The sequence below is a fragment of the Notolepis coatsorum genome, assembly GCF_963971535.1.
Source record: "Notolepis coatsorum genome assembly, chromosome: 1".
In the NCBI taxonomy this organism is placed as follows: domain Eukaryota; kingdom Metazoa; phylum Chordata; class Actinopteri; order Aulopiformes; family Paralepididae; genus Notolepis; species Notolepis coatsorum.
Window position 1 is genome coordinate 128,267,190 of NC_140165.1, and position 15,657 is coordinate 128,282,846.

The 15,657-nt window shown below is 45.2% G+C and overlaps 1 protein-coding gene across 1 annotated transcript in view; it reads right to left on the bottom strand.

The window, feature by feature from the left end:
- The window catches only part of gpat2 (glycerol-3-phosphate acyltransferase 2, mitochondrial), a gene marked incomplete at its 3' end in the record, with an annotated part of 144,365 nt that overhangs the window by 19,754 nt on the left and 108,954 nt on the right, over nt 1-15,657 (bottom strand). Inside the window, exons 18-19 of the mRNA XM_084307348.1 lie at nt 6,520-6,645; nt 5,777-5,897 (exon numbers count right to left, since the gene is read on the bottom strand). Coding sequence (XP_084163474.1) covers nt 5,777-5,897; nt 6,520-6,645 — 247 coding nt within the window. The remainder of the gene's footprint in view (nt 1-5,776; nt 5,898-6,519; nt 6,646-15,657) is intronic.

Below are 15,657 nucleotides of genomic sequence, written 5' to 3' on the forward strand. Positions count from 1 at the left end.
TGCAATAGCAGCTGGTAAAAGTGTGGTGATTTATGGAATGACCGTTGTTATGTGTCGAAAGCCCGAAATAAAAAATTACTGAGTTCAAGTTCAAGTTCTTTAATAGTTGTCATACAGAAGTACAGAATACTTTCATACAAAATGCTTCTTACTGTTACGCTCCAGAGACTGTGCTAGACAAGATAGTATCAAATAACATAATAACATAATATAGCATGAATTTAGAAGAAGAATGAGGTCACAGTTGTTCGGTATAGACATATGTACAATGTTCTGAGTTACCATATAATATACAATACACAATACTATGCAGTGTACTAATGTACAGTACTATCTAGTGCAAAGCAGAAGTGGGATGAGGTACAATTTTAGGTACAATTTACAGTAAGGTGTACGAGTTGTAGTGCAATCCTTCATCCATAAATATAAAGTGTGGGGAGTGGGTGCTACAGTGTGTTTGTTTAAAGTGGGTGTGTGCTATAAAGTGTGTGTAGTGGGTGCTACAGTGTGTTTGTTTAAAGTGAGTGTGTGCGTGTGGATGTGTGTGCTATGTGTGTTTGGTGGTTGTTGTTGTGTAGTGTTCATTCATTGTTCGTTTAGCAGCCTGATGGCCTGGGGATAGAAGCTACTTCTGAGTCTTTCTGTGCTCGCCTTGAGACTCCTGTGTCGCTTGCCTGACGGCAGCAGTTCAAAGAGGCAGTTGTTCGGGTGGCTCGAGTCCTTAATAATTCTCTTAGCCTTCCCCTTGCAACGCTTGTTGTAAATGTTCTGGAGAGTGGGGAGCCCCCCTCCAATTGTGCGTTCGGCTGAACGTGTCACTCTTTGTAGTCTGCTTTGGTCTTTTGCAGTGCTATTCCCAAACCAGGAGGTGATGTTGCCGGTCAAGATGCTCTCTATTGTACATGAGTAGAAGTTCTTAAGGATCTTCTGGCTGACTTGGAACTTCCTTAGGCGCCTGAGGAAGTAGAGGCGTTGTCGTGCCTTCTTCACCACACTGTTAATGTGTATGGTCCATTTCAAGTCCTCGGATATGTGGGCTCCGAGGTACTTGAAGCTGTTGACTCTCTCAACCGGTGCCCCGTCGATGCTGAGGGGGCTGTAGTCCTTGACCCCCGACCTCCTGAAGTCCACAATCATCTCTTTTGTTTTGCTGACGTTCAGGGAGAGGCTGTTTTCCTGGCACCATCCCGCCAGGACCTTGACCTCTTCCAGGTAGGCCCTCTCGTCGTTGGCAGAGATCAGGCCCACCACCACTGTGTCGTCAGCAAATTTGACGATTGTATTGCTACTCCGCTGAGCCACACAGTCGTGTGTGTACAGGGAGTAGAGGAGGGGACTCAGAACACAGCCCTGGGGGGCCCCTATGTTGAGGGTGATGGATGAGGAGGTGCAGTTGCCTGCTCTCACCACCTGGGGTCTGCCAGTCAGGAAGTCCAAGACCCACTGGCAGAGGTCATAGCCCAAGCCCAGGTCCCTGAGCTTGGCTATGAGTATGGAGGGGACTATGGTATTGAATGCCGAGCTGTAGTCGATGAATAGCATTCTCACATAGTTCCCCTGCCTCTTGTCCAGGTGTGATGCTGCTGTGTGCAGCACATGGGATATGGCGTCCTCCGTGGACCTGTTGGGGCGGTATGCAAATTGCAGGGGGTCCATGTTGATGGGGAGGGAGGAGCAGATGTAGCCCTTTACTAGCTTCTCAAAGCACTTCATGGCTATGGAGGTGAGAGCTACAGGGCGGTAGTCGTTGAGGCAAGCAGGCTTGGATTTTTTGGGTACAGGGATAATAGTGGACTTCTTCAGGCAGGTGGGGATGACAGCCTGTTCTAAGGACAGGTTAAATATGTCAGTGAATACTGGGGCCAGTTGGTCGGCACAGACTTTTAGGACGCGGCCGGGGATGCCGTCCGGACCTGCTGCCTTCCTGATATTCACTTTTTTAAAGGTCCGCCTCACCTCATGCTCTGTTACCCTGAACACTGCGCCTCCATCAGCAGCCGACCCCCCCCCCCCCATTGCCGAGGCTTGTGAGCTGGTGTTGTTATTACCAGCATCAAACCTCGCATAGAAGGTATTGAGGTCGTTTGCTAAGGAGATGTCATTGTTCAGTTTGAGGGAGGCGCCTTTGTAGTCTGTCATCGTTTTGAGCCCCTGCCACATAGCTCTAGAGTCAGCTTGTTCAAACTGGAGTTCAATTTTATCCCTGTAGCGCCGTTTGGCCTCTGACACTGTCCTCCTTACGTTGTGTTGCGCCACCTTGTGGTCATTCATGTTGCCTGCCACTAGGCCGTCATTGTATGCTTTGGTGCGCTCTCTCAGAGCTTCACGGACGGATTTGTCTACCCAGGGTTTTTGATTTGGGTAAACTTTCATTTTGGTAGTGGGGATTGTTTCTTTCACCCTAGTACAGACATAGTCCAGCACTGTCTCCGTGTAGGCATTAATGTTATCTGTGTCGCGGAATACAATCCAGTCTGTGTTGTGGAACACTGACCGGATCGTGTCCTCTGACGTCACATCCCATTTCTGCACCTCTCGCGAGACTACGGGAGTACTTTTAATTCTTTGTCTGTACTTTGGTGTAAGGAAAATGGATGCGTGATCTGACTTGCCAAAGCCACTATCAGAATGAGCCTTGTAGCCACCTTTAAATTGCGTGTAACAGTGATCTAGGATGTTACCGCCTCTGGTGTTGCAAGTCACATGCTGGTAGAAATCAGGCAATACCTTTCTCAGATTGGCGCTATTGAAATCTCCCAGTACTAAAATGGCGGCGTTAACGTTCGTCGCTTGTATATTATTTACCTCGTCGTGGAGTCTGGAGAGCGCGGCGTTGTTGTTGGCTTGCGGTGGAATATACACTCCGACCAGGACGATCGCCGTTAACTCCCTCGGGAGGAAGAAAGGACGACACTTGATGGTTATATATTCCAGTTCTGGGGAGCAGTAGTTGGATAATTCCTTCACATTCGTTGGATCACTCCAATTTTTGTTAAACATGAAGGCAATACCTCCACCACGTTGTTTACCGGACTCTGATTGTGTCCGATCCTTCCTATGGATAAAGAAATGATCCGTTGGTTGAATCGCGTGATCTGGAACCTCCGGTGTTAGCCAAGTTTCGGTGAAGCAAAGGACATTGCAGTCCCTAACGTCTCTTTGATATTGAATCCTTGCTCGGATGTCATCCAGTTTATTGTCTATTGATTGTACATTGGCTAGCAATATACTGGGAAGTGGTGTACGGTGTCGTCTGGATCTCAGCCTGTTTCGGATCCCAGACCTTTTTCCTCGACGTCTTTTCCTGGGGTCTAGGAACAAAGGATCCGGTCCTAGTCTCCGGAGGATTTCTTCCGGCCATTGATGTGGTTCGGAAAGTTGATCCAGCGAGTAATCCAGTTGGTAAGTTTCCCGTAATCCAATGTCAATGATTGACTGACGGTCATACACATATAATGCACCAACAGTTGGTGCAAATAAAACTCCTAATACTATAAAAATTAACAAAATAGAGCACAGTCTCGTCGGAGCGATCAGAAAGGCAGCCATCACAGCAGCGCCAAGTCTCTGAACTGAACTATCAGCCAAAGGTGGTGCATTAGTTTGTGTAATGTAATGTAATATATGTTTGTAGTTTGTGTAATGTAATGTAATATCTGTTTTTAGTTTGTGTAATATAATGTAATATCTGTTTGTAGTTTGTGTAATGTAATGTAATATCTGTTTTTATTTTGCACATAATATGGGAACTTTTATCCATATGGTTGAGCCTGTTAGGAATTGCACCCCCAACCCAAGCAGATTGCAGATCACTCTCTATATGGAGGTAAAAAAGAAAATATGGTAAAAATAATTGGCATAAAAAGGGCACTTTTTTATGAGGCACAAAAGGGCAGGTGCTTGTGCACCCATTGGGCTCTATGTGTGCACGTGCCTGCTAGCTGTGCCCTTGAGCAAGGCACCTCAGCTTTAACCGCTCCAGTGTTAGCTGCTCAGGGGCCAGTAGTAGAGTGCCTGACCATATGTCTTTATAATAATAATAATAATAATAATAATAATAATATATTTTATTTATAAGGCGCCTTTCAAGACACTCAAGGTCGCCGTACAACAATTAAAAGGCTGAAGGCTCTTGACCCCATGGGGACAGACGGGCTGGGGGGACGGTCAGGTTGATGGAGGAGGCAGACCTGAGGGACTGGGTGGGAATGTTGATGTGGAGGAGGTCGGACAGGTATGGAGGGGCGAGGTTGTGGATGGCCTTGAATGTATGGAGGAGGATCTTGTAGTCTATGCTGTGTTTAATGGGAAGCCAGTGTAGTTGGCGTAGGGCGCAGGGACGTGCACAGGACTTTAGAGGGGCAGGTGCTCAAAGGCTGAAAAGGGCACTGGGCCTGTGCTATTTTTGGGGGGCCTTTTTGGGTGGGAGGCGCCTTTTTATGCTTTTGGGGGGGGGTTTGGTGATCAAATATTGAATATTGAACTATGTGATACTAAGCACAACTAAGCACAACAACAGCCTGCTCCTGAACATTGGTAAAACCAAGGAGCTGATCGTGGATTATAGGAGAGGACAGCAGGAGACACACACACCACTGAGGATAAACGGGGCCACCGGGGACAGGGTGAGCAGCTTTAAGTACCTGGGGGTCCACATCTCAGAGGACCTGACATGGACAACACACATAGACTCAGTCGTAAAGAAGGCGAAGCAGCGCCTCTACCACCTGAGACAGTTAAGGAAGTTCAGAGTATCTGGGAAGATACTCCAGTCCTTCTACTCTGGAGCTGTAGAGAGCATCTTGACTGGAAAAATCACTGCCTGGTATGGAAACAGCACGGCACAGGACAAGAAGGCCCTACAGAGAGTGGTGCGCTCAGCCGAGCGTACCACGGGTATTGCACTACCACCCCTGCAGGCAGGGACGTGCACAGGACTTTAGAGGGGCAGGTGCTCAAAGGCTGAAAAGGGCACTACACTTGTGTGTATATATAAACCGAGCGCACGTAGCGCGCGTGGGCGATTTTCAAGGGCCCTTTCCGGGCGGGAAGACCCCTTTTTATGCTTTTTGGGGTTTTTTGGTGATCAAATATTGAATATTGAACTATAATAATCAGTGCAGGAGCTCACTTATCCTTGAAAGACACTTTTATCACTGACTTAAAAGGCCCACACATCTCCATAAATGTTCAGGGGGGAGGGAATAAGTGCTTACCCTACAGACCCCAAGGAGTGCTGTATATTCTGTATTGTTTAATATAAATGCATTTTTTATTCCAATCCCGATTTGTATTTGAGATTCCCAAATCCCATCGGACTTGACTTCTTCGTGTCCCTCAATGAGTGTAATACCAGCATTCAACAGCGGTTTCTATCATCATCATCACCCACGCTATGCATAAAATATATAGGTCCGCGGAGAGGCACGCTGAGGAGGCCGTGCAAACTGCAATGGAATATGGGGCATCTCTCTCTTTACCTAATATTTTGATTATATCCTGACATTTTTCAGTTGGAAGGGCAGTCTATATGCGTAACGGTAAAAAAAAAAAAAAAAAAAAAAAAAGGGCACTTTTTTTATGAGGCTCAAAAAGGCAGGTGCTCAGGCACCCCTTGGCCTCTATGTGTGCACGTGCCTGGGTACTACGACTATGCTTGCACCGCATGGTACCAAAGCACCTCAAAGGCGCTAAAAACAAAATTACAAACATCTCAAAACAGAGAGACAGAGAGACAGAGAGACAGAGAGAGAGAGAGAGAGAGAGAGAGACCGACCTGGCAGAGCAGAGTGCAGGAAGGACAGTGCTTCAGTGGCCCAACACAACGCCCTCAGATGGCCGGTTAGCATGCTGCAGAGGAATAACAGCATCTCTGGACACTGGGAGGGCTGGCTCAACTAGAGAAACAGAGGAAAAGGAAGGTGAAAAATACTGAAAACTAGCTTTGTTTAATAGATTATTGTAATGCAGGTTCTGCTTTAATATTTACCACCAGTGATTATAGTGAAGATAGGAGGGAGACAGGGAATTACATGTCAAAGGCCATGAACTGGCTTTGAACTTACGGCATGGTGAATACATAGTATGCAACTCAGTCTCTTCCCCCCCCCCCCCCCCCCCATTTGTCTTCATGTGATTAGTAGCACATCAACAACAACACAATTTCCCCTCTGGGGACAATAAAGACCTTACCTACAGAATCGTATGTGCCTGTGTGCAGTCTGGTCTGTACCTTGTAGACCTTCCCTACAGTGTGTGCGGTCTGGTCTGTACCTTGTAGACCTTCCCTACAGTGTGTGCAGTCTGTTCTGTACCTTGTAGACCTTCCCTACAGTGTGTGCAGTCTGTTCTGTACCTTGTAGACCTTCCCTACAGTGTGTGCAGTCTGTTCTGTACCTTGTAGACCTTCCCTACAGTGTGTGCAGTCTGTTCTGTACCTTGTAGACCTTCCCTACAGTGTGTGCAGTCTGTTCTGTACCTTGTAGACCTTCCCTACAGTGAGTGCAGTCTGTTCTGTACCTTGTAGAAGCGGGGGTCCTGGTCCTCGCAGTCAGAGTCGCTGTGCTCTGGATCATCACTGGTGGTCCAGGAGGACAATATACCCTGCTTCTTCCAGAGGTCACAGAGAGGAGCGTCCCTGGGAAGCTACACAAGACGGAGGAGAGGGTGGACAGAGGGAGGGAGCAGGTAGGGACCAAGGTCTTTAGAAAATCATGCCCAGACATCCGACAACATGTCCTCAACAACTACGTGGAAGGCCGGTGACCGCTGGGACCAGGATTCCATTGACAAAGCAACCCACTGTAGAACGTTGGTCTCAGGTCAGCTCTAGGCGCAGTTTAATTATGTTTCTGTCACTAAATCTTCGTACTATAGAAATGTTTGTAGGGTCCAGGAAGATGAGATATGCTATATAACCATTTTGTTAGTTGGTAGTCAAACCGTTAATCAGTGCACCAGAAATGAAAGATTAACACGTCTGTGTGCTCCAGTGAATCTTTACCCGTCTTGCTACACTCACTGTCATGTTCCTGAGAGTCTACACCCTTCCCAGATCGACAGTAGGGCAGCGCAACGACCAGGAAGGGAATTGGCATAATGACTAAATTGAGGTGATGGGAGTGAAATAATAATAATCATTTAAAAAAAAAGATTATACAGATTTACTAACCAGACGCACACGCATTTTGCATCTGCTAGAGCAGCGGTTCTCAACAGGGGTTCCCCGGCACACAGGGGTTCCGCGGAGAGCTGCCAGGGGTTCCGCGAGATGCCTGGCAATGTTCTTTAAAAATATAGAATGACAACAGTCTTATTTTGAAAATCCTATAGCGGGTCTCATTTCTGCCCACGCGCAGCTCCAGCTAAATAACTAGGCTCCGAAAGCTAGCAACATTTAGGTCATTATGATACTCTTATTTTGAAACTCCGTGGTGTCGTGACTCATATCCGCTCTACAGCACACAGCCAATAAGGATGCATCTCAACACAGCAGCAGGCTGAGCAGTGAGCTTAGCGTCTCTCAGCTCAGCAGTAGTAGCGTACTCTGGATCTGGAACGCGGACATTGAAACACAGCAAGGATAGTGTTTTTGCGACCCAAAACAAATCCCTGCTGTTTTATTCCGCAACGGGTCAAATGCATATAACATGCTTTGCAATCCTTGCCATTCCTTTGTGGCCACGTTGTGTTTAAGACCGGAATTAATGTCCCTTTAGCATAAGCTAACAACAAGCCCTGTTCAGAGCGACAGAGAACAGCAGGGTGGGGACTTGGAAGGAGGGGGGGGCATTCTCCCTCTATGTGTGTGCGTTTGAAAAGATATGATGAAGTCAGACTACTATATTATATTGATAGTAAATGTACTGAGGGTGGACAGACAGATTATGTTGATATTTAAACATAAAAAATACAATACATAATAAATGTATCCATGATCATCATGCAACATAAAACAATTGCAGGAACGGTTTGGGAGAGGAAGGTGTTTTAGGTTGAGTGTTCCAAAAAATGTACTTAAAGTTTAAAGCTCAATATATCAAAACGTGGCACTTTATAGTGAATCCAAATTATTTTTTGGATTACAGAAAATTATCCCTAAAGTGCTATCTGATGCAGCTGCACTGTTTTCCATGAAAATACCATATTTGGATAAGTTTGACCATTTCTAAAAATCTGAAAATCATTAAGTCACTCTGGATAAAAAAATACTTTACAGACAACATTGAGACAAAGCTTCCTGACACATCTCCATCCAAACTCTTGGAAGAACTCATTGAAATCTCATCTGATACCACCTGGAGAGCTAGTTTCAGAGTGTGGTGCTGAGTACCAAGTATCTCATGATGCTGCAGTTAAGGTGTTGATACCATTCAGCCCCACATATCTGTGTGAAGCTGGCTTTTCATCCATGACAGCTCTGAAAACAAAATATAGGGCCAAGTTGAGCCTTGATGATGACATGCGTGTTGCCTTGTCAAAGATCTCCCCACGTATTGACCGTATTATTAGCCAGCAGCAGCGGACCTCGCATTGAGCTAGAAATGTCCACTGAGTGAACGAGTGCTTATTTTCTGTATTTATTTATATTTTTTGAGAAATGGTAACTTGGTGATCCTTTTCTGTATTTAAAAAAAATACATGATTTTCTGTTTTTGAGAAATTGTCAAACTTATCCAAATATGCTATTTTTATGGAGAACAGTGCAGCTGCAACAGATAGCACTTTAGTGATCCTTTTCTGTATTAAAAAAAAAATACATGATTTTCAGTTTTTTCTTAAATAAACATTATTTTGAAAGCAAGCACTTTTGTCATCAGATTCAGACAACTTTATTGATCCCGCGTGGGGCAATTCATATTTGCAGATTCACCAACAAGCAACAAAGACAAACAAACAACAAAACATCTCAATGACAGCACGGCAAATAAAGAATCATTGTATCATCATTGTAGCAAAAAAGACAGGACCGAAAAAGTCTTTATCGTATGTAGGGGTGCCCTGGAATATTTTATTGAACACAGGGGTGCCTTGGCAGCAGAAAGGTTGAGAACCCCTGTGCTAGAGAACAAACTGGGTTGTGGACTTTTTGCACCTTTGACTTTATTGTTATATATTGTGTCAATTATTGAGTTGCATAAATGGCGGAGACTATTGGAGTCATTAAAATGACTACCTCCATATGTTCTACTAACCTAGTAAGTGCAAATCTGCAGGTGTTTATAGGACATTTATATATTTACATTGCATCATGTGCCAGATCAGGTTTTCTTTGGGTTCTGCATGAGCTTTTAAAGTTTTAGATCAATGCAACATGGACGTCTTGAAAGAAATGCTGCCTATTTCCAGTTTTCATACGTGCCATGGATGGCACATGCCTCTTCTACTCAGATGAGCTCATCTCAAAGGATAAGAGCTTTGACAAAACATAGGCCTATATGGATGTTTGAATAGTGCTTTTATGCATGTCACATTTATTGCAATGAAATGATATTACACACAGTTACTTGGCCTGTGGCTCCACAAGCACATGCATCTCGACCTGCAAAAGCACACGGTCCGGGATGCACCTCAACTGCAGTTTGAATGACAGGAGGTAAAATAGGGACGCAGGAAAGGGGGGTGCTGAGGGGGCCAACAGCACCCGTTAGCAGGGAGTTGTAACTGCAATGCCAAAAACCTTACTAAACAAATAAATGTAAAACATTTTGAGTTAGCATTTTAGTGTAACAAACAAGGTTGTGTTGTTTGTAAATGGTTGAAATCCATTGCGCAAACACACACACACAGTGGATTGGGTGCGAAGGATCACGCTCTAGGTTGACCAGTAATGGGTACTACTTGCCAAAAATGCCTCAAAAAAAGAATATCTGATATTTTTTTTATCCACTTCTTCTCCTATTTTTTCTATTTTTCTCCCATCCCAATTTAGTCGTGCCAATTCTCCCCTTCCCTGTCTTGATCGTTGCTCGCATGTGCCCCCCACTGGCTGGTTGTAGGGAGGATAGAAGCCCATCGCATGTCCCCTCCGATACATGTGTAGGCAGCCAGTCGCATCTTTTCACCTGCCAGCGCGGACTCTCATTTGGCAAGGAGTAACGTGTAGGAGGCTCACACTGCCCCTGCCATTTTCCTGTCTCTGCTGTGCAGGCGCCCCAACCGACCTGTAGGAGTCGCTCTTTACAACATCCAGATTACCACCCATCGACTTCCCACCCGCTAACTCCGCCCAGAATATCTGATTTCTTTAATGACTCGGAGTCCCTGCCGGTGGACACAGACACCAGTCACTCCAGCAACCGGGAGCAGAGAACATTGGAGGCTCAGCACCAGCAGCTAACGAGGCCAATGTTGCATCCCCTACCCTCTGGAACTCTCTCCCCCCCGAAATCCGCAACGCCCCAACCCTGGACACCTTCAAAACTGCTCTTAAAAACACACCTCTTCACCAAGGCTTTCCCCATCAGTTAGTTTAGATTAGGTCCATTATCCCTTTAAATAAACAACACACTGTAGCACCCACTTTATCACACTTTATATTTATATTATTGGTAAGGGAACTGCACATCTCTCATTCCTTATTGCACCTCACCACCACAACGGTGGCACCACAAGCTAAGCTATACCTCACAATTTTTGTACCAGACGTACATACTGTATATAGAGGTATACTGAACAATTGTTGTTTACACTTGTTTACTTGACTTCTTGACTTTCTATCTTGACTTTCTATTTTTGACTTATTATACTTATTTATACGATATTATTATCTAGCACACTCTCAGGAGCGAAACAGAAAGAAGAAACATTTCATGCAAAGTATTCTGTATGACAAATAATAAAGAAACTTGACCTTACCTGCCCTCATCCCCCTTTTTTCCCTACTTCCCTAGCCCTATTTTTTGTCCTGATTGTGAAGCGACCTTGGGTTCTATGAAAGGCGCTATAGAAATTTGATCTATTATTATTATTATTATTATTATTATTATTATTATTATTATTATTATTATTATTATTAATGTTGTCCACGACATCGCCCACTGTCCGGATGGTGCTTCTATGGAATCAGCAACTCCCTTGGCGTCGGTGAAGAGCCTTTCCAGCCCAAGGAGTTTGCATTCCCTGCCAGTCGGTTCGGAAAAGAAACATTCACCTGATCCTCAACTCAGTTTAACCTCTTGAACATCGGACGACCCGGTGACGGGCACTTTGCAGATCAACCAATACATTGTTGGAAAGTTGAATTTGCCACCTTTCGTTCATCACCCTACTCGACCTATTGCGTGCTTCCAGTCTCGAGTTACAAGACTAAACAGTTTGGCCGGGTCCTGAACGGACCAGTCAGTCACTTGATGGCGAAAATTATTGACCACCTTTGTAGCCAATCAAATTCTGGAGTCAGGGCTGTCGCACGCGAGGGCTGATTGCAACGAGAAAGACAAAGAAGAAGCCGGGAAATTTACTTTTTTGATTAGCGCCTCAGAATCAATGGCAGCGGACGGCCATTTTGGATAATCATGCCACATGAACACATTGAGTGCCGACGACGAGATTAGTCGTGCTAACTCGCCATGTGTTGAGTGCCAATGACGAGTTTTCTCGTCTTTTTCTCGTTTTTGCTTTTATTAGCAATATCCATACATTTTTCATCCATCCAGCCTGAAGTTATCATTGGAAATGGGTCTGAGCTCGAAAAGGGCAAATACCGCTGCCTATCGTCTCCTGGATGGTAATGCACATCATTGGATTGGATTGGGTGGGCATGTGAATCAGAAAAAAAGTCCCTTCTCTGGCATGCAGTATCGTGTTACCAGATTGACTGAGGACCCTCAGAGCAGCGTCGATTATGTGTTTCGGACTATAACGTTGGATCAATAAACGCGATCAATATTTAGAATGGCGATCAAATGGAGTTTTATGTTAGCAGGATTCTGGATCTGCAGCCTGTAGCTTGGATTACGTTTTGGATCGCAGATTTCATCATGCAATATCAAGTTTCAAGTTTCTTTAATAGTTGTCATACAGAAGTACAGAATACTTTTGTACAAAATGCTTCTTACTGTTGCGCTCCAGAGACTGTGCATGACAAGATAAGTATGAAATAAAAACATAGTAAAAATTAGAAGAAAAAAAAAAAGAGGTCACAGTGTTCAGTTTAGACATGTACAATGTTCGTAGACGTAGTTACCATACAATATACAATACTGTGCAGTGTACTAATATACAATACTATATAGTGCAAGGCATAAATGGACAAGGTGCAGTTTAGGTACAATTCACAGTAGGTGTACGAGTTGTAGTGCAAATCCTTTATCAATAAATATAAAGTGTAAGTGTGTTTGTGTGATCTAAAGTGTGGAGAGTGGGTGCTGCAGTGTGTTGTTTGTTTGAGTGAGTGTGTGTGTGCGTGTGGGTGTGTGTGCTGTGTGCATTTGATGGTTGTTGCATAGTGATTATTGTTCGTTTAGCGATTATTGTTCGTTTAGCAGCCTGATGGCCTGGGGATAGAAGCTCCTTCTGAGTCTTTCTGTGCTCGCCATAAGACTCCGGTATCGCTTGCCTGACGGCAGCAGTTCAAAGAGGCAGTTGTTCGGGTGGCTCGAGTCCTTAATAATTCTCTTAGCCTTCCCCTTGCACCGCTTGTTGTAAATGTTCTGGAGGGTGGGAAGCCCCCCTCTAATTGTGCGTTCGGCTGAACGTGTCACTCTTTGTAGTCTGCTACGGTCTTGTGCAGTGCTATTCCCAAACCAGGAGGTGATGTTGCCGGTCAGGATGCTCTCTATTGTACATGAGTAGAAGTTCCTAAGGATCTTCTGACTGACTTGGAACTTCCTTAGGCGCCTGAGGAAGTAGAGGCGTTGTCGTGCCTTCTTCACAACACTGTCAATGTGTGTGGTCCATGTCAAGTCCTCGGATATGTGGGCTCCGAGGTACTTGAAACTGTTCACTCTCTCAACTGGTGCCCCGTCGATGCTGAGGGGGCTGTAGTCCTTGACCCCCGACCTCCTGAAGTCCACAATCATCTCTTTTGTTTTGCTGACGTTCAGGGAGAGGCAGTTCTCCTGACACCACTGTGACAGGTTCTCTACCTCTTCCAGGTAGGCCCTTTCGTCGTTGGCAGAGATCAGGCCCACCACTACTGTGTCATCAGCAAATTTGATGATGGTGTTGTTGTTCCGCTGTGCTACGCAGTCATGTGTGTACAGGGAGTAGAGGAGGGGGCTCAGAACACAGCCCTGGGGGGCCCCTATGTTGAGCGTGATGGATGAGGAGGTGCAGTTGCCGGCTCTTACCACCTGGGGTCTGCCCGTCAGGAAGTCCAGGACCCACTGGCACAGGTCATAGTTCAAGCCCAGGTCCCTGAGCTTGGCTATGAGTTTGGAGGGGACTATGGTATTGAATGCTGAGCTGTAGTCGATGAACAGCATTCTCACATAGTTCCCCTTCCTCTTGTCCAGATGTGATGCTGCTGTGTGCAGCACATGGGCTATGGCGTCCTCCGTGGACGCCATAGCCCATAAGGGGATTTATCATCAGCCAATGGACATATCGATCTACCAGATGGCGATCGATAACAGGGAAATGCTCTGGGCGATCCCACCGGACCACGGTAAGATCTTTTTCACGTAAAGTACATCCCGATCGGGCCTTGTTTTGATAGCCATCCAGGCGTTCGGCCTATGAGGCTAATGAGGCTAACGCGGTTATTGGTAATCAATTATCAGAAACGACGTCCCCCGCCCCCCCCCCCCCCTTCATGCATACATGCGTGAGGATCGTACCGATCATATGCAGTTTGAGTTTTAACTGGAGCGTATCTATAACCGAAATGCCATTGGATTCAACATTATTAGCTATTAGCCCATTGGGCGGCTACGTGGCGTAGTGGGCAAGGCACTCGCCACGAATCCGGAGACGCTGGGATCGCCTGTTCGATCCCAGCGCTCCACATTGCTTTCAGTTTAGCTGGTCGTCCACAGTAATACACATTGGCCGTATTATGGGGAGGGAAACTGAAGGGTGGGGATCGGGCGTTGTGGACAGCGACTCCTACAGGTCGGTTGGTGCGCCTGCGCAGTAGAATCAGGAAGTGTCGGGGGCAGCGTGAGCCTCCCACGCGTTACTCCTCACCACTGAGAGATCGAGCTGCGCAGGTGAAAAGATGCGACTGCTGTTACCTCAAGTACCGGAGGGGACTTGTGCTATGTATGACTTAGTCCACATTGCAGCCGGCTTGTGGGAGGCAAGAAACAGCGTTCATGACAGGGGAGGGTTGAATTGGATGATACGAAATTGGGATGGGTGAAAAATAGAAAAATGGGAGAAAAAGTGGATAAAAAAAAAAGCTATTGGCCCATTATCTCGGTTTCCAGGAAATATACTAGACCAAATCCGGTATAATGCTTATATTCACAGCGCTATAAAATGAGAACGTATTGATGATTTTTCTTTTCTTTAAGCCATTTGAAGGGATGGTTTATAGTCTCAATTCACAATGAGAATGGACAGATAGCAATACTATAAAGTATAGATTTAGCTGTACAAACAGCCCCATGTCTGTTTACATTCCCCGGTCCTCTTGAGATTAATTAGACTCATCCCAATGGCCCCGAATGTGTTAAATGTTTTGCCAGTTGTTAAATCCTACTTTTATAAAACTCCCATCCCTGATCCTTTCTGCACTGAGCTTTTTCTCCTATAGCAGAGCAACATTAGAAGCACACCGCCGTATCACTTTGTCTTAGATAGTGAAGCCATGTCCACTGTTTAACCTCTTCACACATTGCGATGCGATCACTTGGAATTATTCTTTCGGAATAGCTTCTGGCTAAGGTAAGCTACATTCTATGTCTATTTAACCTAATCTGAAAAGTGTTTTTCTAACGATCACAGTTCTGTGTTTCAACGGACGAAAAGCATGCTCGCAAACGCGATCATAGTTTTGAGTTAAAACGACCCCCCCCCCCCCCCCCCCCCACCCCTCCTTGATGATTTTGTGATGATGCATATATACAAGTCATATACCTTTGATATGGGAGTATTCAGGGTTTCAGGGGATCAGCCAGAACGGTTTGGGCTTATTGCACATAACGTGTTTTATCTCACGATCTATGAAAAAAGACTATCTTGGAAATGCGCGATGTTTAGCGTGTAATAAACTACAAACTACAGTGTGTGGAAACAAACTATTATTCCCATGCTGGACTACAAGTAATGTGAAGTAAACTGAAGGTAAAGTGATCATTACCAAGGATATGAGTAAACTAGAAGTGGCGAATTATAATATAATTAATAATAAACTACAGAAGGATTGGACAAGATGGGCCACGCTCCTGGTGGATTTCAGTTCTAGAATAGAGGTCTCTGTATAGGTTGACGGACGAGTAAAGAGCCCCACAGTTTAGACTAAAATGGACCGGACTATCAAGAATGAAAATCCCACCCTCTCATGCACTAATGTTATGTCATGTTTGTTCAGTGGTGGTGATTGTCTCGTTAATGTTATGTACGTGAATAAGTTGGTAAAAAGAATTTCAAAATACATAAGTAAATGGAAGATTGCTCCACTTCTGCAAGGTCCATTTGTATGTTCTTGGTATCTAGGGACATCTAGGGATCTCAGGGAATGTATTCCCTGTGTCATATATATTGTGTCTG